This window comes from Ictidomys tridecemlineatus, chromosome 15, assembly GCF_052094955.1.
Source record: "Ictidomys tridecemlineatus isolate mIctTri1 chromosome 15, mIctTri1.hap1, whole genome shotgun sequence".
Taxonomy (NCBI): domain Eukaryota; kingdom Metazoa; phylum Chordata; class Mammalia; order Rodentia; family Sciuridae; genus Ictidomys; species Ictidomys tridecemlineatus.
Window position 1 is genome coordinate 16,235,478 of NC_135491.1, and position 26,994 is coordinate 16,262,471.

Below are 26,994 nucleotides of genomic sequence, written 5' to 3' on the forward strand. Positions count from 1 at the left end.
GTCTCTTCTACCAGTGTATAAAGCTGTCTACATAGGATCTAGTTTATCCCTCATCCTCACTCGTCTCCTTGTCCATCTCTTTCTGAAGTTTTCTTATCCCTTCATTTCATTTGTGTTCCTCACTGCCCAGACTCAGATCTAGCTTTAGTCCCTACTGAGTTCTTTTGTAAGCTTTCCATATTGGTAGTTACTAAATCCTTGATAAGGTTATTTTTTTTAATATTTATTTTTTAGTTTTCCGCGGACACATCTTTGTTTGTATGTGGTGCTGAGGATCCAACCCAGGCCGCACACATGCCAGGCAAGTGCGCTACCACTTGAGCCACATCCCCAGCCCTTGATAAGGTTATTGACCTAAGCTGGAATAGAGATCTAGCTGATCCTCCTTTCTAAGCACCCACCCACTGGTTAATATTATCAGAGGCTGATATTTAACATGCAAACTTTGGCTTTTACTTATCCAGGAGAGAAGTTGTTGAAGAAATCTAGAGGGTGTGCAAAAATTTCAGAATAATCTTTGAGCAACATGATGCATGTAATTTTGGAAGCTATGGCAAGTGGACTGCAAGTTCAGGGCTTTAGTTTGGGCAATTTAGTGAGGATCCATCTCAAAATATAAAAGAATTTGGAAGTAGTTCAGTGGCAGAGCACTTGCCTAGCATACATAAAGCCATGAGTTCAATCGTCTGTATTAAAAGAAAAAAAATCATTTGAATATGTGCACTATGATAGGGTCCTGAAGATTCCTGGAATTGGAACCTTGGGAAGAATGATTACCAGGAAATAATGGATATTGAGAAAAAAAAGATAAAATCACTTGATATTTAACAATTCAGGGAAAGTTCCTAAGGGATTCCTTCCAGAGACTTACTCTCATAAACTAGGCCCTCACCTCCTACCAAGGCTACAGATTGGTGGGTGTCAATGAGGTTGATATAAGAAGATCAGATCTATTCATACCTTTGGGACTATGGGTACAAAATTTAAGGGGGCAAGAAAAAAAAACACGTCAGTAAGGAGGATAAATAATTTAATGCAATATCTTTAAAATCAAAATAGTGCAACAAATCCATGTTGAGCAAAATTCAGGTTTAGGCTCCCTTTCAACCACTACCACCGCCCCCCCCCCCGCCCCCATCACTGAAAAGGAAATTTCCTCAAAGTTGCATCTGTAATCTAGCCTACAATAGAAATCTCAGGGATTTCAAGGTCAAGTCTGGGAACCTCACTGCCACTTATCAACAGGGGATCCTCTGTTGTTTGAGCAGCCTGTTCTACTTCCTAAAATCCTGGGAACACACCAGTTTCTCCCAACCCCATTCTTGGAGATGGGACCGAGCCAATCCCGCTATCCTGAAAATACCGGATCTAATTGGACTTTGGAGAAGACATTCGTGAACTTCGCGGCCAGTGAATTTTAACAAGGGGCTTGTTAAAATTGATTGTATGAGCGGTGAAAGTGGGTCTGAGGCATCCCAGAATTCAGGTCGAAGCCAACACGCCCTCCGCCTCTCTCCGAAACTACACTTCCCAGAGGCCTCTGGGATCACTTCCGCCCTCCCTTACTGCCGTCCCTCTGGCGTAGTGCTTACGTACAGATGCACTTCCGGCCAGTGGGTTAGGCCCATCAGGCTGGTTTGTGGTTGGATAGGGCTCCCTGTTTGTTTTTTTTTTCCCGCGTGTCTGCCCTTTATTTCCTCGAGCTTCGGCCTCAGGATCCGTGTCCGGCACCCTACGTTCCGCAAGTGCTCTCTAGTCAGCACGAGTCTCTGCTTGCCCCCATTTTAGTCACGGAGACAAACTGGGAGAGCGCTCTCCTGTAGGCACACCGTGCGGTTTTTCCATCGTTGAAGCCCCTAGTGTTAGAGACAAACTCACTGCACTGCTGGGGACAAGGGCTTCACTCTCTGGTCAGTTTGGAACTGAGCACGAGAGTGTTGTGGCATCCTGGACCCCCTTTCCCCATTTCTGGGTTGGAACTGGCTGCGCTGTTGATTTCTGTGGCATCTCCGACCTCTAATTGTGGGGCTTTGGAGTAGATGCCTTTTTAACACGTTGGGAGGGAGGTTCCACCTAGACACTCTCCAGGGGTAGCACTGTGGAGACCAGGAAAATGGCCACGGGGCTCCTGAGAGCCAAAAAGGAGGTGAGAATTATCTGTAATTACATCTTGGCTATCATCAGGATCCCTGTCGCCCCACTTCTTACCTTTTATTGCCCTGGAGGCTGCCTTGCTGACAAATTTCATTCCTTTGCCCTTGAAAAGTGGTTCATACCTGTTGTCTTCCCTTAGCATACCCTTCTTCTGCATCCATTGCTCAGTCATTCAAATTAATGTGAACACCACACACAGCAGTTTCAATAATAATACAGGGACATCCAAGCGCAGTTGTCCAGTGATATGGATTAAAAACGGGAACAGCAGAGACACCTGTGGCCTGAGAGGTTGGGGAGGAGAAGAAGGACTGTCTGAATTGTAGCTGGGGGGTTTGGTAAATTGGAGAGCTGGGGGGAAGAGGACCAGAAGCATAGTTTGTTTCAGAGACTGGGCCACTGGGCATACTACCATTGCCGCAGTGTGGAAGGAATATAGTAGCCAATAGACCTATTTAAGGTTAATTTAAAAATATGTGCAGGCAAAGATAGAGACTAGCTATTCACACGTGGAGCAGGAGGAATTTGATATGGAATGAACTGAATTTTACATATGAGAGCACTTTTGGCATGGGCAGTTCTGGAGGTCCTGTTTCTCTAAAAATAAATCTGCCTTAGGGCTGGGGCTGTGGCTCAGTGGTAGAGTGCATGCCTAGTGGTGAGGCACTGGATTCGATCCTCAGCACCACATAAAAATGAAGTAAAGATATTGTGTCTGCCTACAACTAAAAAATAAATATTTTAAAAAATATCTGCCCTAAACCTGCATTGTCCTTTGGTGTCAGGAAGTTTTAGCAGGATGTTCTCTTCATCATTTGGACAGAGCCTGTAGGGTCTATTTGTGGCACTTTCTATAGTCTCTATACAGAGGTTAAAATCATTCTCAAGGTAATATTTTTGCATGCCTCTCTCATTTTATAACCTCCCTGGTCTCTGAGAGATTTTTCCCTCCACCATGAGTTTGAGTGGGGACAGATCAAACAGAATTCCCTGTGCCAGGCTGAGGAGTATAGATTTTGTTTTTAAGTAAGCTGGGTTTTGAAGGATATTACGAAGAGACTCAGCATAGAAAATCAGTTGTATGTGGGAAAATAGTGGTTGGCAGACTATAGGAATTTAGGGGATGCCTTCTAATTCTTGAGAATGGTGACTAGGATGACCTTGACTTAATTAAATGAAGATTTATTGAGTGTGGATATAGTTACCAGAATGACTTACTATCATTTTTGATATGGGCTAATTTGGTTATATCAAATTTGCTTTGACTATGCTTATGAGCCGATGAGAGTAAAATCTAGATAGAAAAGAGATTTGTATTTAGTTTAATCCTGGACTCCTTTGGTGGAGATTTATATGTTCCTACATGTTTTCAGAGTAACACTGAGAGTTCAGTGTTTCTTGTTTGTAAAATATTTCATTCACTTGAAAGTGTTAACACCAAGAATGCATAAGAAATCCCACTCAGAAATTTTCCAAGATAATATTGAATCTTTTATGTATGTGCTATCTTTTTTAAAAAAATATTTATTTTTTAGTTGTAGTTGGACACAATACCTTTATTTTATTTATTCATTTTTATGTAGTGCTAAGGATTGAATCTAGGGCTTCACATGTGCTAGGTGAGAGCTCTACCGCTGAGCCACAAACCCAGCCCTGTATGTGCTATCTTAATCACTCATTTACTATTAATAAGCATGTGTTCTGATGTACTATGAAAAGCCAAAAGTTTGTGTCAGCTGATTTTTCCTATTACCTTTTTCACACTCAGACTCTTAAGCCGTAAGAGTCATATAATCAACATGTTCCTTAATATAGATTTTTTTTTTTTTTGGTACTGGGGATCGAAGTCAAGGAGACTAAGGCTTCTTCACCTGATTTGGGTCTGGAAATGCCAGGATTGTGAGCTAAATAAACCTTTTTTAAGTGAATTGCCTCAAGTATTTTCTTATAGTAATGTGAAGCTGAACTAATATACCTAGCAAGTCCTGTCATGTCTATATTTTCCTCTAAATTAGCTTACTAATTCCATAATAATTTCTACAATGCTTCTATTTCTATACATTATTATATGGGCTCCATCCCCAGCCCACAACTGAAATTTTCAGCTGGCTGTCTGGAGATTTCCTTAGCCAGATCTGAGAGATCATCAGTTATATATTCTTTTTTTCCCAAGTTCATGCAGCAGTAGTTTTACTATATATATAACAACCTTTTTTTCAAACTACCGTAGCAGTGTCTTTACTGCTTTTTCAGTCTCTGCTAACATTTTGTTTACTAGTTTTATAACCTGCGATAACAGTTTTCCAAGTTTCTGCCCGTATCAGGCTCCCCAAACTAATGCCACATGTTTTAAGTATTTTTTTATGGAAGCAGTTCAACTCTATGCACCAATTTAGTGGCTTAAAGAACTTAGTGCTGGGGCTGGGGCTATAGCTCAGCGGTAGAGTGCTTGCCTAGCACATGTGAGGCCATGGGTTTGATCCTCAGCACAACATACAAATGAATAAATAGAATAAAGGTATTAAAAAAATTCCTTCCTTTTTTAAAAAAAGAACTTAGTGGCTTAAAATGAAATCATTTATTAGTTTGCAAATCTGTTGGTCAGCAAATAGACCTAGCACATTTGGGCTGATTCTTATGTGGCTAGTCAGCTGGCTCCAGAGCTGGAGCTGGGTGACCTCACGTGTCTTGAAGTTGACAGGCTGGTTGGCTGGGTTGCTTCAGTTCTTGGTTCTCCATGTGGCCTTTTTCACTGAAAAGCTAATGTTATTCACATGATGGTTTTTCCAGGTATCCTGCACAGAAAGAATGAAAGCTAGTCCCCCAACCAAACACTCTATAAAGTAATGCTTACATCATATTTGCTAATGTCCCATTTCATAAACCAAATCACATGATCAAGCCCAGGGTTACTTTAGAGGGAAAATTCATAAATTGGTAGAGACAGGTATGATTCACTGGAGGTCTTCACTGAAACAGTCAACCAATAGGATGTTTTTGAGTGGAAGCAATAGGAAACCCCACTTAGGCTGAAAAATAATAATTTAGATCTTAAAGAAGGAAGTCCAGAGAGAGGGCACACCTTAAGGTTGGTCCTGTAGTTCTATATACTTACCAAGGACTGGCATTCATTGACTTCTCCAATTTGTTCTCCCACGTGTCAGCCTCATCCAGGCTCATTTCCCTCAGAGTTATAGGATATTTGGATAATGACCCTGTAAGGTAAATATTATTATAATATCGATTTATAAGGAAATTGAGACATGGAGAGAGGAGAGTAATGACTCTTTTATACACAGTTTATAGCCAGCATTTTGCTTTGGACCACTGAGTAGTTCTCTAGCTTTAGGGAGCCTTTTGACCTCTCATTCTAAGCTTCAGGCAAGGTGGCTCCTGGATAAAACAGGGATGTATTTTTTGTTAAAGGCTTTTGTGGTGTTCAGGGATGTGGCTGTGGACTTCACCCAAGAGGAGTGGAGGTTGTTAAGCCCTGCTCAGAAGATCCTACACAGGGAAGTGATGCTGGAGAATTATAGTCACCTGGTATCATTAGGTAAGTATGGCATCCCTTAGCACTAAAATTTGTTCCACATGATATTTTTCATGTGTCATGAGAAAAGTTATTCTTTTGGGTTGTGCTTAAAAATAGTTATTTACCTTTTTACTTTTAGTAAATCTAGATTTAATAGATTTGAAGCAGATAATTTGATTTACTCATATTATGTATGATATCACTCATGTTATACATTTCCAGGCCTCTTTCCCAGGGCTTGGCTCTCTTTTTACTTTATCTTTAATATGATTCATTTCTGGAACTGCCTTTCCTCACTCAGCTTTTCTACTTTGAAAAATTAACTATTCATAGGTCTTTTGTAACCTTGTGAGTTCTCATAATCAAGTATCTCCTTGTTTTCTTCCCTATGAACAGAAATTGCATTTTCCAAACCAAAACTCATTACTCAGCTGGAGCAAGGGGAAGAGCCCTGGAGAGAGGTGAGAAAACATCTGCCGGACCTCTGTCCAGGTGAGTGTGAGCATGGGATAGATGCTTACATCTATCTAGCATACAGCTTGGCAGATAGAGAAGGAAGAGGCATTTCTCAGATACTGGAAAGAAGCTCATCTGCAGGCCTCTTAAGGCCACTGGTAAGGCTTTGTAGCTTTGGTTTCCTTGCAGAATATACTCTTCAGTTGAGGGAGGGACTTTTCTGAGGGAGGATCTCTTCCCTGCTCCTGAAAACCTCACTTCCTCATTTGTCTTGCCTTCTCTATAATGCTTTTCACGTTCATAGTCTTATTTTTCTTTCCTCTGGATCTTAAAAACTGTACCTACCTCATTGACATTTAATCTACCAACATTTTGTCTCAACCATGACCCATGAAGACGAGTTGAACTGGGTTTAAAAGAGCTGACTGCAACATTAAGCTAAGAAAGTAGCAAAAAAATAGTTTTTAAACCAAAGGCAGGACTGCTCTGTGACCTTAAAGGGCTAGAAAGAGCGCTAGAAAGAGCATGAGCCTGCGTTTCCTTTATTTTATGGGGGGGGGGGATCAGAGAGGAATAAGTTTTCAAGGGTAGAGTCTTGCTTCATGATTTCTTGTGGTCAGCAGATTGATTGACATCTTGGTGAGTCACACTCATCTCAGGTGCTGTGTGGGATCTTAGGCAGAGCTAGAGGGGGAGGCGCACCTGCATCATGAGATTAATCTCTGACAGGGTGTTGGCAGTGCAGACCTATCCCTTCAAGAGCCTACTATGCACAACACAATCCACACACAGCCCACAGATGGTTCGTGACACTTCTGGATACTTTCTGTTTTCTCTTATACTAAGAATAACTGATTATCTCTACTTCTCCAGATTATAGAAAGCTATGAATAATAATAAAATACATATTCATGTGCCAGCACTCTAGTTTAAGAAATAAAACATAACCTAACCATTTCCAGATTGTATCACATACCTTCCTGATGTCCTGTCTAAAGAGAACTGTTTACGGATTTATAATGCCTATGTATAACAGTGTTAGGGATTTCTAATGCCGAATTCTATTTCTCTGGAACTTGTAAATATAATAAATTTTTAAAAATTTTGTTTTGTTTTATTTTTTTCCTGATCGTCTCCTTTGTATTTTCTTTTTTTAAAAAAATATTTATTTTTTAGTTTTCCGCAGACACAACATCTTTGTTTGTATGTGATGTTGAGGATCTAACCTGGGCCACAGGCATGCCATTTGAGCGTGCTACTGCTTGAGCCACACCCCCAGCCCTCCTTTGTATTTTCTTTTGGCCATACCTGACTGAGCATCTTATAAAAGGATTTAAAACATGATACAAATATTTTGCATATGTTTTGGTACATTTATTTCTAGGTATTTATATTCATGTTGTCATAATTTTATATGCTATTCTAAATGGAATTGTATTTTATTTAAAATATTTATTTATTTATTTATTTTTGAGGTATAGATGGACACAACACAATGCCTTTATTTTTATGTGGTGCTGAGGATCAAACCCGGGTCCCGACCATGCTAGGTGAGCACTCTACAGCTGAGCCATAATCCCAGCCCATGTATTTTAAATTTTGACCTTCAGTTGTTCCCTGCTAGTATAGTGAGAATATTATTTATATATTGCTCATGTTTCCTGTCACTCTGCTTAATTCACTTATTAATTATAGTATTTTTTGTAGATTCTTAGAATTTTCCATATGTAGGTCATGTCATCTATGAATAAAAAGTCAGTTTTGCTCTTCCTTTTTATACTGCGTGCTTTTGATCCTTCCTCCCGCCATCCTTTTCCTCCCTTTTTTTATCCTTCTATCTTTCCCTCTTTATCTTTTTATTACCACTTATCTCTTTTTTTCCTTATTGCAATTGCTAGGACCATTGGTACAATTTTGAATAGAAGTTGTGAAAGTGGACATTGTTTCCCTATTCTATATCTTGGGTGGCAAGAGTTCACTTTTTCATCATATAGTATGATGTTACTTTTATCAGGTTGATGTATTTTCCTTCTGTTCCTGTTTTGTTGAGATGTTTTTTTTTTTAATCATGGATGAGTGTTGAATTTTTCCACATGACTTTTATGTTTTTATTTAGATCAGAAGTCACAAAATTAGACCTGTGAGATGGTAATATTTTTTCTTTGTAATTAGAGTTCACATAAATAAAGTTTTATTAGAAAACAGCCATATCCATTTAATTGATTTGTTGTCTCTCGATGCTTTCATATTATCAGTAGAGCTGAGTATTTAAAACAAACACTGTGTGGCTTGCAAGCCAATGTATGTTGTTTGACTTTTTAAGAAAAAAAAAATCTCAGACTCTTGCTTTAGGAGATAATATGGCATTTCTTTAGTTTGTTAATATGGTCAATTGTATTGATTTTTTTTAGTAGGTGGACAAAATATTTTATTTATATTTTTAGCTGTAGATGGACCCAATATATATATTTATTTATTTTTTATGTGGTGCTGAGAATTGAATCCAGTGCCTCACACATGCTAGGCAAGCGCTCTACCACTGAGCCACAACCCAGCCCTTGATTGATTTTTGAAAGTTGAATAAGCCTTTCATTCTGGAGTAAACCTTATTTCATCATATTATATATATTTTAAAAATTTTATTGAGTTTGGTTTGCAAATGTTTTGCTAAGAATTTTTATCAGTGTTCATGAGGGATTTTGATTGGTAGTTTCCTTAAGTCTTCATCTGGTTTTGATTTGAAAGTAATAGTAACTTCATAAAATGAGGTCAGAGGTATCACCTTCCTTTGTTTTATTGAAAGTTTATTAGAATTAGTATTCTTTCTTTAATGTTTGTTAGAATTTACCAGTGAGGTTTTCCTTGAGGGAGGATTTTAAATTTCAGATTTTATTTACTTAATAGATATGTGACTATTTTTATTCTTTGTTTCTTTTTATATCAACTTTTAAAATTTGTATATTTCAACTTGTCCATTTTACTTAGAGATTAGTTTTGTGTATCTTTGCAAAGAACCAACTTTTGATTTCATTGTTATTTTTGGTGGTACTAGGGATTGAACTCAGGACCTCATATGGTAGGTACTCTACCATTGAGCTATATCTGTAGCCCTTTTTAAAATTTTATGTTTGAAACAGGGTCTTGATAAATTTTCTGCACTGGCCTGGAACTTATAATATCTTTTGAGAAGTTATCATATAGTGTTTTTCTTTTATATGTAATTTATCTTCTGTGATTGTTTTCAATCTTTTCAACAGTGATTTTCAATAGTAAGTGATGTTCTTAGAGATAGTTTTCTTTGTGTTGTCACTTCCTGGGCATTATGAAGCTTCTTGGATCTGTAAGTTAGGTTTTCTACTCATTTGGTAAAATATATGGCAATTATTTCAATGTATTTTCCTGCCCTTTTTATTCTCCTCTCATTCTAGAACTCCAGTTTACCAGTATATTGGGCTACTATATGTTGCCCATACATTTCTGAAAGTGAATACTTTCTCACAAACTTCTGTTCATTTTTCTTCAAACTCTTTTCTCTCTTTTTTTGGAACGGAGTAGGTAAATTCTATTTATTTATCTTCATATTTACTAATCCTTCTTCTTCCATTTTCAGTCTGCTACTGAACCTTTCAAGTGAATTCTTAAATTAGTTATTGTTTGTTTCAGTTGGGTAATTTCTTTTTAAAAAATGTGTCCATTTCTCTATTACAATTCTACATGTTTTCTAATATTGATATTCTATTTTCCTTTTTTGTTTTGAATATAATTTCCTTTAGTTAGTTGAAAATACAATGGCTTCTTTGAAATCTTTGTGTGCTAAATTTAACAACTAGATCCACTCCCTTGCCCCCTTTTCCCCCATCATATGGTCACACTTTTCTGTTTCTCATCTGAATTTGAACTGTAAACTTTGGTCTCCTCAGCAATATGAAACAGCTGGTATTCCTGCTCTGTTCCTGTTGCTTTAAATAGCTTCTTTTTTAGCTGGCCTTCTGGTAATCTCTCACATATGTAATTTGCCTTTCATCTGAGGATTTGGGCAGAGACCATATGCAGTTTTTAGGGCTACACTTTTAGTGGTTTTTTTGTTGTTAAGGATTTAGTAATTCTCAGTTATTCTTCTGGCCTTTTGGTTTTCTGGTATTTCAGATCCATAAGTCTTCTTTACTCTCTCCCCTCTGAGCTGATTGTAGAATATACTCAGTTGAAAATGCAGATTTATAGATCTTACTCCATGTGGCTCTTTAAGAGTCAGTTTCTCGGTTATCTCTTCCTATTTTTTTTCTACACCCGTTTGCAGATATTTTTCCATGTTTGTAGATTATCTTCACTTTCCTAATGATGTCTTTTCAAACAGAAAAGTTTGAAATTTTGATGAAATCCAATTTATCAGGGTTTTTTGGTCTTGTTTGGGGGAATTAAGGATGGAACCAGGCCTCATGTCATAGTCAAAGTTTGGGTGAAAAAAAGGAGAAGATCTTAACAGAAAACTTAACAGAAAACTATCTCTAAGATATGCAAGGTCTTCCACTGAGCCCTATTGCTGTTTATGTTGTTGTTATTTTTAAATAGGTTGTGTTTTTGGTTTTCTAACTAAGAATTTTGTACTTAACTCAGATCACAAAAATTTCTTTCTACTTTGGTTTCTTTGAGAAGTTTTATGTTTTTGGTGCTTACATTTAGTACCATGATGCATTTTGAGTTACTTTTTGTATATTATGTGGGGGTGAGAGTCTAAGCTTATTTTCTTACATGTGAATATTCAATTGTCCTGACATTCTTTGTTTAAAAAGTATTCTCTTTCCCCACTAGTTACCTTGGCACCTTTAAATTGATTAAAAAATCAGTTGACTAGAAATCTAGGGATTTGTTTCTGGTCTTCCAATTTTTTTTCACTGAAGCTATCCTTCTTATGATACCTCCTCCTTATGATACTATCTTCATTGTCACAGCTTTATATTAAGTTTTGAAGTTGGATTGTCTAAGTTTCTTAATTTTCTTTTTCTTTTTCCAATATTTTTTAGTTGCACATGGATTTTTCACTTTATTTATTTATTTATATGTGGTGTTGAGGATCGAATCCAGGGCTTCACAACATGCCAGGCAAGTGCTGTACCAGTGAATCACAACCCCAGTCCCCTTAGCTTTCTTTATCAATTTTGCTTTGGATATTTTATGTATTTTGAATATCAATATAAGTTTTAGAGTCATATTGTCAATTAATAGGAAAACAAAGAGCCACCTGTGGTTTTGATATAAGGATTACGTTGTACCTATAGATCAGTTTGGGGGAGAACTACCATCTTAATAAGATTGAGTCTCGTAATCCATGAGTATCTTTCTCTTTATTTAGGATTTTTAAAAAATTTTTGGTTTATAAATCTATTGCTACTTTTGACATTTCCTTATTATTTTTTTTCATATATTTTTCTCCCCCAGTACTGGGGATTGAACCAGGGGTGCTTTGCCACTGTGCTGTATCTCTAGTGCCCGTCTCCCACCCCTTTTTGACTCACTAAATTGCTGAGGCCTTGAACTTGGAATGCTCCTGCCTCAGTCTCCCTAGTTGCTAGGATTACAGTGTGCACCACCACGCCCAGGTAGTGTTTATTTTTAATTCTTGCTTCCTTGATGTCAGTCTTGTAACTGCAGAACTTAGTGGTCTGTAAGAATTGGCCATATACGTACTCAAAGACTTTGAGTTAGAAAGGCTTCCTATCTATATTTATGGTTAAATGTGTGGGTTGGGGAGAAAATTCAAAGGTCAGGTTGTTTTAAATCTTTCCTGAGATGGGCATGGTAGTGCTCTCCTGTAATCCTAGCAATTTGGAAGGCTAAGGCAGGAGCTTTACAACTTTGAGATCACAACTTCAGCAACTTTGTGAGGCTCTAAGCAACTTAGTGTGACCCCATCTCAAAATCAAATATAAAAAGGGGCTAGGAAGATAGCTCAGTGGTAAAGCACCCCGGGTTCAATCCCCAGTACTGGGGAGGGGGTGTCTTTCCTGGCGTTCTACTTTCCACTGAGTCCTCTTATTTTTCCTTTACCCTGGTTGTCATCTCCTTGTCAGGCAGGGATGTGTGGAGAGCCCAGGCCCACCCAGCCCACAGCTTTCTAATGCCAGGGTTGTGTGAAGGGTTTGTCAAGCCTCCCTCTTGTTGTCTCATTTTCAGGGTCTCCTTGTTGAATTTTGGATAGTCTATCAAATTTTTTCTTCAAGATTGTAATCCTCAGAAAGCAGTTGCTTGTCTTCCCTGTTCATTTACTACCTAGACCTTAACTTGTATTGACAGCTGCAGGGACATTGGTTTCTCACCTTCCATTACAAATCAAGTCAGCCCCTCTGTAGCAGCTTGGTGGCTTGCCTCATATAAGCTACCACATTAACAACTAAGCTAGGATGGAGGGAGAGCCATCTACATATGGATTTCCAGTTTTCCTAGCACCATTTGTTGAGGAGGCTATCTTTTCTCCAATGTATGTTTTTGGCATCTTTGTCTAGTATGATAATGTATTTATGTGGGTTTGTCTCTAAGTTTTCTATTCTGTACTATTGGTCTACATGTCTGTTTTGGTACTCCCCACATGATTAAATATACAGCTATAGCAATAATGTAGCAAACTCTTATTCTTATCTGAGTTCAGTGTTTTTCATGAATAAACACGTCTTGACTTATTTTTGTCTTTGGTTGATTTCTGGTACTGCTGAACAGTACCAGAATAATGTGATAATGTGAAAAGCTCTTGATATGAATTTTCTACATTATAATTGTATGGATGTCAAACTTCGATAAAGTGCTATGTAGTAAATATTTAAGCTTTTAAGGCCACATACAATCTTGTCAGATTGTCTTCTTTCCTCCCCCAAGATAATTTTAATTTTATTTATTTATTTTGAGTACTGGGGATTGAACTCAGGGGCACTCAACCACTGAGCCACATTCCCATCCCTGTTTTGTATTTTAATTAGAGACAGGGTCTCACTATGCTTAGCATCTTGCTGTTGCTGAGACTGGCTTTGAACTTGTGTCCTCCTGTCTTAGCCTCCCAAGCCACTGGGATTAAGGCATGTACCACCATACCCAGCTTATTTTAATTTTTTAGAACTGGGAGGCCTTACAGAAATAGGTTGCAAGCTGAATTTGGCCTGTTGGATGAGTTTACCAACTCCTGCAACAGAAAATGTAATGCATAAAGAGAAATAAAAAAATAGGTCTTATGACGAATTTCTACTTGGGAGATAGCTTGTAATATAAATATATTATGAATCACCAGTGGACATGGCAAAATAACCTAGGCAGCCCTACTTATGACTTCTCTGAAAATGTTCTTTATTCAGCAGGATCAAAGTCAGAAATTCAACCTTGTCCTTCCTGCCCTCTGGTACTCTCCAGTCAGCAAGTCCTTAGCCAACATGTGTGGCTCAGTCATCTGCCTCAGCTCTTTTCAAGTTTATATGCAGGAAATCATCTCCATCCAGGGAATCAGTACCCAGAATATCAGAAAAAAACAACAGGAACAACCCTTTAATCAATCCTGCTTGACTGACAAAGCAAAAATTCAAGAGAGAAAACAAGACTCCAAGCCACTGTTTGGGGGCACAAGTAAAAATGACATATCAAAGTCGTCCTCCATCCCAAGTGAAGAACATCCAGTAAAGTCCAAGGAAGGCAACACAATAGTGGATATAAGGCCCAGCCTAGAACAGAAGGCCGACCTTGAGGAAAGGGACAAAGTATTGCATGGTTTGGAAGTCTCAGGATTTGAAGCAATCAAATTTGAAGAGTTTGGGCCAGACTTTATCAAGGAGTCAAACCTACTTAGCCTCCAGAAGACACACACAGGGGAGATGCCCTACATGTACACAGGGTGGGGACCAAACTTCAGCAGTATGTTGGTCCTTATCAAAAACCCAAGGACACATCCTGGAGAAAAGCCTTATGTGTGCAGGGAATGTGGGAGAGGATTTACCTGGAAGTCAAACCTCATCACACACCAGAGAACACACTCAGGAGAGAAACCTTATGTGTGTAAGGATTGTGGACAAGGCTTTACTTGGAAATCAAACCTCTTCACACATAGCGAACACACTCAGGAGTCAAGCCTCCTGTGCAAGGAATGTGGGCAGAGCTTTAGCCTAAAGTCAAACCTCATCACACATCAGAGGGCACAGACTGAGGAGAAGCCTTATGTTTGCAAGGAATGTGGGCATGGCTTTCGCCAGCATTCCTACCTCATCAGACATAAAAGGACACATTCAAGAGAAAAGCCTTATGTTTGCAGAGAGTGTGAACAAAGTTTTAGTCAGAAGCTTCACCTCCTCAGACACGTAAGGATACATACAGGAGAAAAACCTTACATATGCGCAGAATGTGGGCGTCACTTTAGCTGGAAATCAAACCTCAAGACACACCAGAGGACTCACTCAGGAGTTAGACCTTATGTGTGCCTAGAGTGTGGGAGGCTAAGTAGGTTTGACTCGTTGATAAAGTCAGGCCCAATGCTTTAGCCTGAAGTCAAACCTTCACAAACACCAGAGATCACACACAGGGGAGAAGCCTTTTATATGCACAGAGTGTGGGGGAGGCTTTACCAGGAAGTCAACAGTCATTACACACCAGAGGATACACTCTGGGGAGAAGCCATTTGTATGCAGGGAGTGTGGGCTTTAATGATAAGTCAACCTTGATTTCACATCAGAGGACACACTCAGGGGAAAAACTTTTCATGTGCAGAGATTGTGGTAGAAGGTTTAGGCAGAAGCCAAACTTATTTAGGCATAAGAGGGCACACTCGGTTTCCTTTGTTTGCAGGGAATGTGGGCAAGGCTTTTGTGATAAGTTAACTCTCATTAAACACCAGAGGGCACACTTAGGGGGGAAGCCTCACATGTGCAGGGAGTGTAGGCAGGGCTTTAGCTGGCAGTCGCACCTCATTAGACACCAGAGGAGCCATTCAGGAGAGAAACCTTATGTTTGCAGGAAATGTGGGCGGGGCTTTAGTCGGAAGTCAAATCTTATAGGACATCAGAGGATACACTCAAGATAGAAACCTTGTGTGTACAAGTAGTGTAATGAAGCCTTTAGCAAGGGGTCACACTTCATCAGACAGCAGAGGACATGCACAGAGCTATGGTTTCAGTCAGCCACTGCTGAAACACCACAGAGGAGACATCTTACAATTGACGGTAGTGTGCATGCCACTGTACTGGTGAGAGTTGCATTTCCAGTTCATCTAAAGGAGGATTGCTGGCCCATTTTCAAGAGCTTTGGCCTTCTCTAGTGGGCGTGCTTTATTGTGGAGTCCTTTAAATAGGGAATGGAAACTATTTCTGTGTTGTTTTCCAAGGACACTGTAACACTCCTTCCCTCATATCCTCATGACAGTACTAGAGCTTGTCTTTTGAAGTCTATGTGACCTTCTAACTGAGAACAAAGACTTGGCTGACAGCATAGCTGATTTAATGTTAGTTCCTCAGATAATTATTTTGCATAGTCTTTTGTAGGTTTTGCCTCCCCAATCTGTGTTTAGAGGGCCATTTTCTAGTGCCTCATCTTTAATATCCTGAAGGTGACAACTCCAGATGTTTATACGCAAAAAAGTATCCCAAAGCCAACTACTTAGCATCCATTGCTCCCATGGTAAGTAGAGACTATACTATGTTGAAAATTTTGAAGAAACGATAGTAAACAGTGTGAAACAATGAATAATATCTCAAATCCATGTCTGTTATGGTCACCGTTAGAAGGTTTCATTAAAAAAAAGAGGTGGTAATGAGTTTTAAAATAGCTAATTAAATGTAATTTAATTCTATTTTAATTCAATATTATGTAACAGTCACTAGATCTAAGTATGGTCAGATGATATCTAGAGCCCTGAGACCTTTTCCGAGATTTGAATGATTAAAACAAATTTCATAATTATACTCGTGATACTTTTTTCCGCTGTGCTGAAATTTGCACTGATGGTGCAAAAGCAATGGTGATTGAAAAACTAAGGGGGCCTTTGCATAAATCAAAGTAGTGTCACTAAACTGTACCAGGAAATATTTTTTCGACAGCATACACTGGAGTTAGAAAAGGCAAGTTCCACTAAAGTTCCTCTTTATTGCCTAGCTTTCACAAGGCCTTGGGTTTGATCCCCAGCACTGTAAAAGAAAATAGTAAGTTTCCTATAAAGCATAAAAGTTTTTATCAGTCCTTGAATACAATATTTTATAATTACAGTTTTTATTTTGAGATGATTGTAGATTCACGTGCAGTTGTAAGAAATTATATATAGAGATCCTATGTACTGTTTGCCCAATTTTTTAAAATCTATTTTTAGTTGTTGATAGACCTTGATTTTATTTATTCATATATGGTGCTGAGAATTGAACCCAGTACCTCGCACATGCCAGGCATGTGTACTGCTGAGCCCTAGCCCCAGCCCTGCCCAATTTTTAAAAAAAAAATTTTTTTGTTAAGTGCCCCTGAGTTAACCTAACCCACTGAGCCACATTCTCAGCCCTTTTTATTTTTTGAGACAGGGTCTCACTAAGTTACTTAGGGCCTCACTAATTTTCTAAAGCTGCCTTTGAACTCATGATGCTCCTGCCTCAGCTTCCCAAGCCACTGGGATTACAGGCATGTGGCAAGCCACCATGCCCAGCTGTTTGCCCAGTCTTTAAACTCCACATTACAGTATCACAAGCAAGATACTGATATGTGTACTTTTCAAAACTATTTTCTGTGATGAAATGGGAAACGCACACAAAGCTCTTCTATATCTTCAAGAACAATAGGTTGTTTCAAGGAAACACTTATGTGATTAAGTTGTAAGCTGAACAAGCCACGTACATAAGGATGTTATTTTTATTTGAAAGGTTGATTCACACACATTCAGTACACATTTTGTCAAAAATGAAGTGATTTTTTTGGGCTGGGGATGTAGCTGTTTATAGAGCACTTGCCTGGCATGCACAAGGCCCTGGGTTCAGTGCCCAGTACTACACATATACACACCACAAGGTGATTTTTTAAAAAATGACAGGAATTTTTGCTAATTTTAAGCAAAAAATTTGAATTACAAAAACAAGTATTTTCCCTGTGAATGTGACAGTTTCTCAATACTTAGTTCTTTATGATGAGACTGATAGTAATATTAGTAAATATGAATCTGTAATAACAAATAATATAATTTATCAACCTTGGAATTTGTTTACCTCACAGAGCCAATGTTCCAAATGATTAATATGTGATATTATAAAATCATACCTGGGTAAAGATTCATTTTACATATAAAATTGACAAATGGATTTTAATTTAGTAAATGTCCAATTCATTCCACATTACAAGTAAGCTTTAAGAAATTATACTTGTTGATTTTTTGGGGGGTGGGGGGTACTGGGATTGAACTCAGGGGCACTCATCCACTGAGCCACATTACTAGCCCTATTTTGTATTTTATTTAGAGACAGGGTCTCACTGAGTTGTTTAGTGCCTCACTTTTGCTGAGGTTGGCTTTGAACTCGTGATCCTCCTGCCTCAGTCTCCTGAGCTGCTGGGATTATAGGCATGCGCTATAACGCCCAACTGATTTTTTGATGTACTGTCAAAGAGTAATATCAACAAGTATCTGAAAAAGCACTAAAATATTCCTTTATCTTCTAACTCTATATCTGTGTTAGGCCAGATTTTCATTTTTTTCTTTTACTCTTTTTTTTTTTTAATTTTTACTGGGGTTTGAACCCAGGGGCACTTCACCACTCAGCTACACCCCTAGGCCTTCTTTTTTTTTTTTTTTTTTTTTTAAATTTTAATATTTATTTTTCAGTTTTTGGCAGACACAGCATCTTTGTTGGTATGTGGTGCTGAGGATCGAACCCGGGCCGCACGCATGTCAGGTGAGCGCGCCACCGCTTGAGCCACATCCTCAGCCCCCTAGGCCTTCTTATTTGTTTATTTATATATTTTTTGATACAAGGTCTTTCTAAGTTGCCAAGGCTTTCCTCTAAGTCGCAATCCTCCTGCCTTGGTCTCCAGAATCTCTAGGATTTCAAGAGTGCCCCACCATGTCTGGCTCTTATCTTCAGAGGTAAATGCAATGGTACATTTTAAATACCAGCTATCTTCTATTAACTTAGACATTAAGTTACATGCCATAGGAAGTAATATTTTATTTACATTAATATCCTGTATGGCTTACAATTTTGAGGGGAGGAGTGATACTAAAGAGTGAACCAGAGATACTTTACCACTGAGCCACACTCCCCAGCCCATTTTATTTTTTATTTTGAGACATATACTTAGGGCCTTGCCAAATTGTTGAGGCTGGCCTTGAACTTGCATTTGTCTTGTTAGGAGTAGCTGGGATTGTTGGCATATACCACTGTGCATGGCTAGCTTTGTGTAATCATCTCTTTGGTGTGTGTTTTTTTAAATATTTAGTTTTTAGTTGTAGTTGGATACAATACCTTCATTTCAATTATTTATGTTTATGTGGTGCTGAGGATTGAACCCAGGGCCCTGCACATGCTAGGCGAGTGCTCTACCGCTGAGCCACAATATCAGCCCTGGTGTGTGTTTTTCTTTTCTTTTCAATTTCATTAGTTTATATTATTAATTTCCTCAAACTGATTTCCTAGTTTTATTGCTTTATCATTCTAATATAATAATAATTTATTTATCTTCTTCCTTTTTATTGTTATTTGAAAGTCAGTTCATTTCTGTGTGGCTTATAATTTCTTCTTCTTCTTTTTTTTGGTACTGGGGATTGAACTCAGGGGCATTTGGTCACTGAGCCACATCCCCAGCCCTATTTTGCATTTTATTTAGAGAAAGGGTATCTCTGAGTTGCTTAGCGCCTCACAGTTGCTGAGGCTGGCTTTGAACTCATGATCCTCCTGTATCAGCTTCCTGAGCTGCTGGGATCACAGGTGTGTGCCACCATCCCGGGCAGTGGCTTATATTTTCAATTTTTATTTTTTCTTCTAATTAAGAATAACTTACAGAGAACTTACAAATGGCTAAATGTATATATTTATTTATTGCAACCTCTTAATGTTTAATTTTTTATAGATGTATGTTTTGTGATTATATTAATGATTTGCCTGCATTTTATTAATCTATATTAAATGTTTAACACAAACAATTAAATCTATGTTCTAAATGTAGATATAAACAATATTAGAACCAACATTAACGTTTCTACCCCAGCAGAAGAAATGTCTTAATTTAAAAAAAACTTAATACTTCCACTTATATAAATGTTATACTAAATAAACTTGTAATCACATCAGGAAACATTTCTCTAATATTTCCATCAAATTTTTCTCAGTAGATTTCAATCTATTTTATTTATATGTCTAGAAAGTATTTCTTCTTTTTAAAATTATTTTTTTAGTATTTCTTCTTTTTAAATTTTTTTTGTAGTTATGGACAGAATGCCTTTATTTTATATGTTTGTTTTTATGCAGTGCTGAGGATCCAACCCAGCACTTTACACATGCTAGGCAAGCACTCTGTCACTGAGGCCCAGCCCCAGCCCAATAGTATTTCTTCTTGATGATTTTTTTTCCTTTTAAAGTCATGGAGCAATCCCAGATCCCATTTAGCAATTTTATTAATCTGCTCTGTATTGCTGCACTTGCTTTTTTGGGGTAGAATTTGTTTTTCTGACTTCTTCTTTTTCATCTTGATATTCTTGTTTTGTGAATGGAGTGTCCCTTTAGATAGAATGCCACTTCACTTAAATTGGCAACATGTCAATATTATTAGACTGTGATATGTCACGTACATGTATTGTATGCCCTTGGAAAAAACACTAAAAAAGGGAATAAACAGAATACAAGTAATAAAATAGCTGACTTAAATCCTAAATTATTAAGTATTGCATAAATGTAACTGATCTGAATATACTGATTTAAAGCAGATTGGCAGAGTGGATAAAAAATATAATACTATATCCTGTTTCCAAGAAATCAGTTTCAAATATAGTGGTATAGGTAGATTAAAAGTGAATGAATTGGGGCTGGGGTTGTAGCTCAGCAGCAGATCGCTTGCCTAGCCTAGCACATGTGAGGCCTTCAGCACCACATAAAAACAAGTAAATAAAATAAAGGCATTGTGTCCAACTACACCTAAAGAATAAATATTTTTTTAAAAAAAGTGAATGAATTGGGGCTGGGTAAATAGCTCAGTTGATAGATTTCTTGCCTTTTATGCACAAGGCCCTGGGTTCAATCCCCAGCACCACACACACACACACACACAAAAGGAAACAACGGAATGAATTGAATGGCATGTGGCAGAGCAAAAAGCTCCAGGAACTATTCCATTCACCAAAACAAGCATTGAGGTGGCAAGAACACATTTGATTATTTCAGAACTCTTGAGTCTGTTCAAACACTTGCAACACCCAGGGGATTGCTTAATGAAGAACAATGTATATATGTTTTGGTGAATATCAGTATTTGAATACCAGTTATTAGGCCCTAATCCCAGCCCATAGCAGGCTGCCTTGGAGGAAGGCAGTTTATGACCCTGCTTTGTCTTGCAGTGCTAGAGTTGGCAATAAGAACCTTGTCCTTTGGGGCTGAGGTTGTAGCTCAGTGGTAGGGCACTTACCTGGCACATGTGAGGTACTGGGTTTGATCCTCAGCACCATATAAAAATAAATAAATAAATAAATAAAGGTGTTTTGTCCATGTACAACTAAAATATATATATATATATATATATATATTTTAAAAAGATCCTTGTCCTTTGATAATCTGAGCTTTTTTTTTTCTCAGACAAGGACAGCTTTGGGTAACAAATTTGGCACCCTGGTTGAGGCCCCAGACCAGCCTCCATGCCAGCTTTCTTGGGCAGGCCTGGATCTCCAAGGAACCCCACTTGCTGTAGGATACAAGATGTCTGAAGAACTTGTTGAGAGCCATTGCCCTATCATGGTCCACTTTGAGAAAAAGGAAACTGAACTCAGTAAAGTCACAACACCTTTAGCGATCTGCATGACCCCTGCCCTATGTAAGCCTTGTGTAGTAACCTGTCATTTGCCACTGTGGACCTCTGAACTGCCTTGATGCTTAATACTCTTAACTGTCCACACCCCACCTGATAGAGAACAAAGACTTTGGGTTACTTGGTCCTGTTTCATCAGGAAGCAGCTTGGAGATGTTGTCACCCATTTTATTTTTTTCATGGAAGGGGAATGTAGAAATTGACAGTGGGGGAAATATAATAGTGGTCCACTTTATGCTTTGAATATAGCTTTTGCTGCTCTGCTACTGCAATTTATTTTTAAAGTGGATATGTTTCTTTCTCTTCCTCTCCCCTTGCTCTTCCCTAATTCTCCCCTTCCCTAATCTCAGGGGAAACAGGATTCCCTTTCTTCCCCATCCTAGGCAGAGTTATCTGTCCTTGAGCACACACCCACCACAGGAACAAAGTAATTCAGACTTTGAGGATGGCACCAATGATTTCAGAAATTAATATCTCTCAAATCAACAAGTGAGTTACTAGTATGGATAGAACACATGGAATGTAGACTTTGAGTGGAATGTAACCTTTGAATCACCTCTTTAAAAACCCATTTTCGTGAAGGGTGGTGGCCAGCGTCTCATTAAGGAGTCCTTATTCCTGCCCAGGATAATCCAAGCCACCCTGAAACGTAACAATTTCAGATAATTAGTATGTAAAAAAAACACATATACTCAGTATTTACAGAAAGCAAAGCCCGTGATCGTGACCACATGGGTTCTGGAACTAGATAAAGGGAAAATGGCTCCAGTGGTTTAAAGGGGTCCATTAAAGGCAGGGATAAGGTTTCAAGGGCCGACTCTTGCTTTGAGAGGTCTTACAGTCAGCAGGTTGATTGACATCTTGGCAGGTCACACCCATCTCAGGTGCTGTGTAGGCCATGGCAGAGTGGGAAAGAGATTCACTTTGTCCATGGGCAGTTGACCAGAGGTAATGTTTACTGGCCACTCCCATTTACCACGTGTCTCTATCCATGAGGCTTCCACGCGCAGAGACCCACATGCAACCCATGGACAGCTCTTGACACCCAATGCTCCCCTTCATGGGCATAATTACAGCCTCTGGGACAGAAGGTCCCGTGCTTCTCCTTTGCTAGCAAAGCAATAAACTTCTTTTTCCTTTTTTCTCAAAACTGAGTCCTTGTTATTGGATTGGCATCAGAGAGAAGTGCTGATTTTGTTTATCTTGTTTTGCCTTCTGGTTTGCAACACCAAACAGAAAAAAAATGATCCCCTTTGGGGGGTGGGTCTTGTCCCTACCAGGCAGGCCAACAATTTGTGTGGATAACAAAATGACCAGTTGCTCTTTACTTATTTCTGCTTTCTTTAGCTCTTACCTATTTATAAAACTAATGTCTTCTGCTCAGCCCATTGAAACACTTAGTCTGTTTCATAGAATGTAGTGTTGCCTGATCCTCGAATTGCAAATAAAGTCAATCAAGATCTTTAAAAAAAAATCAACACCAGTTACATATGTGTTGGTCCACTTCAGACAGGAATAAAGACATTTTTTCTTTTTTTTTTTTAAACTGGGGATTGAATCTTGGAGTGCTTTACTGCTGATACACATCCTCAGTCCTTTTTATTTTGGGACAGTCTTGCTAAGTTGTTTATGGTCTCATTAAATCCCTGAGGCTGGCCTCGGTTTGTTTTTGGTACCAGGGATTGAACTCAGTAGCACTGAGTTCACTCGACCACTGAGCCACATCCCAGCCCTATTTTGTACTTATTTAGAGACATGTTCTCACTGAGTTGCTAAGCACCTTGCCATTGCTGAGCCTGGGTTTGAACTCCTGTCTCAGCCTCCCTAGCTGCTAGGAGTGGCACAGTTATGCGCCACTGCACCCAGCTGTAAGCATGTATTTTTAAAAATACCTGGTGAAACCAGACTTAATGGTGAAATTTTGAATGCTTCCTCCTAAAACTGAGCACAAATAGATATCTTCTTTCAGCACTCTTTTTCAAGATAGTACTGAAACTTGCCAGTGCAAAAAGCCAGTAAAAGCAAATTGAAGGCATAAATATTGAAAAGAAATAAAACTTCCCTATGTGCAGAAGACACGATTGTCTACATAAAAGATCTGAAGAGAGTTTACTAAAAAATCAACTGGAACAAATGAGTGAATTAGCCACGTTACAAGACACAAGGTTAACACAAAAAAAATTCACATTTCTTTATTCAAAGATCCATGAATTACTGGAAACATTAGTTTAAAACACAATATAAATTATAGTTTCCCCCCAAAGTGATACTGTTTAAAATATTTTGTTAGATGTTGATAGGCTTTTATTTTATTCATTTATTTTTAGGTAGTGCTGAGAATCGAACCCAGTGCCTCACACATGCTAGACAAGTGCTTCACCACTGAGCCACAACTCCAGCTCCCAAAGTGATACTTTTGTATAAATCTAAGAAAGCATATATAAAACATATGCTGAAAGCTATAAAACTCTAATGAACAAAATAAAGATGTAAACAAACTGAGAGACATACCATGTTCATGGATTAGAAGACTCAGCCAAGTACATACATCGATTTTCTTAAGACTGACTTATAGATGTGACATAATTTGATCAATGACCTACCAAGATTTTTTTGGTGATATAAATAAATTTTAACATTTATAAGGAAAGTTGCTCGGTTACATTCATGACTAAAAGGCTCAGGGGTCACTCCAGGTAAACTGGGCTAACTGGGCTGAGCAAAATAATCACACAAGACACACAAATACCTTTTTCTTTGTAGTCACTGTGACGGCTCCTCTGACCTTAAGGGTCTGCGGAGGGAGGGAGGGAGGGAGGGAGGGAGAGAGAGAGAGAGAGAGAGAGAGAGAGAGAGAGAGAGAGAGAGAGATTGAGACCCCTTTTATTGAGGAGAAGCTATTCAAATACGGTAAAGGGTCAGGTTTCAGGGGGCTGAGTCCAGCTTCATGATGTCTGCTGTCAGCAGGTTGACTGACATCTAGGGAGGCCCCACCCAAGGGCACAGTAAGAGAAGGGGCACACACAAGGCACTTCCATGGAACATTCTATCCTAAACAGAGCAAGGGGTTACATTACAAGGGAACAGGTGAGCATAGCTTCACCCATAGGGCTATAGCAAGACACACCCATGAACCCCTAGAACCTAAGAAGGGTGGGGAAAGCTCTGCCACATTTCTGCGACTGAGTGCCTCAGCACCCAGCCCGGGAGTGACTCATTCAAGTTCAAGGTTAGTCTCCCACAGAAAGGGCAATGAAATAGCACAGGTAAAGGAATATGTAAAAGAAAAATAATGTTGGAAGAATCATACAATTCCATTTTAAGACTTATTCTGAGCAATAGTTATCAAGTACAACTGTACTGTGGTATTTGTGGAAGGTTTGAAACAAGGGTTAGTAGAACAGAATTACAAAGCTAAAACAGATATACAGAAATGGGCATAATTGATCTGTCTAAAGGTGTAAAAGCAATTCAATGAAGAAAGAGAGTTATTTTTAAAATGGCAGTGGAACAATTAGACATCAAGAGCAAAAAAACATGTTCAAGCTAAAAAAACATGTTCACACTATGTGCTACTATTTATTATTGATATCACAAATGACCTCCACATTTCTAAATTCAACAATTCTTGGTTCATTTTATTTGAGCTATCAATAGCATTTTACAGAGCTGATGACTCTTTTCCTTGGATTGCTTTTGCCACTTGGGTTATAGGATAACATACTTGGTATTTTTTCTCCTTCTTGGGTCACTGTTTCTCAGCCTCATTTCCTGGTCTCCCTCATTTTTCTGAGTTTTAAATGTCAGAGTAACCCACTACACTGTGCTTCAGCATTTTCTTTTTTCTATTTAAACATTTAGTTGTTGGTTTAGCCACTTCTTTTTTTAAATATTTACTTTTTAGTTGTAGGTGGATATAATACCTTTATTTTGTTTACTTATTTTTATGTGGTGCTGAGAATCGAACCCAGGGCCTCTCATGTGCTAGGCAAGTGCACTACCACTGAGCCACAACCCCAGCCCCAAGGTTTAGCCACTTCTTAAACACCATCTATATGCTGAGAACTCCCATATTTATAACTCTAGTTCAGACTTCTCACCTGAATTTTAGAAATGCAATGTTGAAATACACTACAGTTGTTAATTCACCAAACTCCTAAATTATACTTTTGGTCTTGCCTCTAGTAACCACACCATTGGATAATGCCATCCCCTTGAGTACAGATGGGACCTGTGAACTGCTTCTAACCAACAGGATAAGGCAAAAGTTGTGGGATATCACTCTTTTTTCTTTTTATGTTAAGTTATATAGCAAAGGTGTGGGTGTAGGCTTTTCCAGAAGTCAGAGACTCCAAGCAGCAAAGATCCTCCCTCTGCCTCTGTTTCTCTGTTCAATGCTTTGAAACATTCAAGAAAACAAACTGTCATGAATTCTATTGCCACAAAGAAATTATTTAATGCAACTACCTGAGAGAGCTTGGAAATAAATCCTTTCCTAGTCAAGCCTACATGAGAATGGCTAACACTTTAATTTCAGCTTTGTAAGACTCTGAGAAGAGGACCTAGTGAAATGTCTCCAGAGGCCACGCTCTCAGCACTATTAAGAATCTAACTTCAGGGTCTGGGGTGGTGGCTCAGTGGTAGAGTGCTCGCCTAGCATGCATAAGACACTGGGTTTGATCCTGAGCACACATAAATATAAAATAAAGATATTGTGTCCACCTAAAACTAAAAAAATAAATATTAACAAAAAAAGGATCTGATTTCAGATTTTGAGCACTGGTGGATGCTGCCTCTTACCCCAGAGGACACACACCACCAAGGGAGGACAGAGACTGTTGGAACACTGTAACCGCCAGTACAGTACACTTCTCCTTTCTGTTACCACCCAAGTTCTACTCATCCTGCCATAGCCTTTGTTGTGATGTGGAATCCAGGACAGCTGGTGAAAGTTACTAGTGGAGTTGTGGAATATCCTGTGAGCAGGTGACCTTGGAGCAAATCAGGCCTATGGCTGCCTCACCTGAAATGAGCCTATGGACTCCTTGGTGTTCACCCAGCCTGCAGCCCTCAGCCAGCTGCTCTCTCAGGCCCTGTCCTAGTGGCTGTCAGTCTTTCTGGATGAGGAGGTCCTTGAGATGCTGAGTGAGGTAGAAGGAGGAACCTCTCCCTTCTTGTAACTTCTAGCTTAACTGAGTTAGTCCTTGCACCTGAATTTGGACCAGAAAAAAAAAATATTTCCTAGGATGGGACAGAAGAAATTTCAGAGTGGGAATGGTGTAATGATAGGTGATGAGGAATTAGAGAGATTTGTGAAAATAATTCTGGCTCATTTTTAACTGAACAGTGACTTCTTGTTACATTTTGCTTACAGTAGCCCAGTGAAAACATGCTCTGGAGGCATTTATAGAGCCTCAGAGGTCTAATGTTAGGATGGGATTAAAAAAAAAAAACTACCCAGAGAAACTGTGAAATAATAAATGATTTGTGGTAAATTGTTACATAACAACAGAAAACTAATACACTTGTTAAGCCAGGTGTGATGGTACATGCCTATAAACCCAGAGACTCAGGAGCCTGAGGCAGGAGGATCTAAAGTTCAAAGCCAGCCTTGGCAAGTTAGTAAGGCTCTAAGCAATGTAGGGAGACCATTTCAAAAAAAAGGGATGGGGATGCAGCTCAGTGGTTAAGTATCCCAGGGTTGAATCCCTGGTTCCAAAAACAAATAAATAAATAAATAAATTTCTTGTATCTATTTTTTAGTAAGCAAAACACATTTCTATAGTCAAAACTATACAAAACGGTATACTCAGAAGTTCACCCCAATATCTTTTTTTAAACAGAAATCTTTT

General features: G+C 38.7%; 1 protein-coding gene across 1 annotated transcript; it reads left to right on the top strand.

The window, feature by feature from the left end:
• The first annotated feature begins 1,231 nt into the window (after positions 1-1,231).
• LOC101958156 (uncharacterized) lies at positions 1,232-22,292 on the top strand. The gene is given in 9 exon segments (XM_078033244.1): positions 1,232-2,146; positions 5,581-5,707; positions 6,083-6,178; positions 13,480-13,643; positions 13,645-14,600; positions 14,638-14,802; positions 14,804-15,781; positions 17,955-18,024; positions 20,914-22,292. Coding segments are annotated over 7 exon segments (1,926 nt in total). The 5' UTR covers positions 1,232-2,113; the 3' UTR covers positions 15,189-15,781; positions 17,955-18,024; positions 20,914-22,292.
• The last annotated feature ends 4,702 nt before the right edge of the window (positions 22,293-26,994 follow it).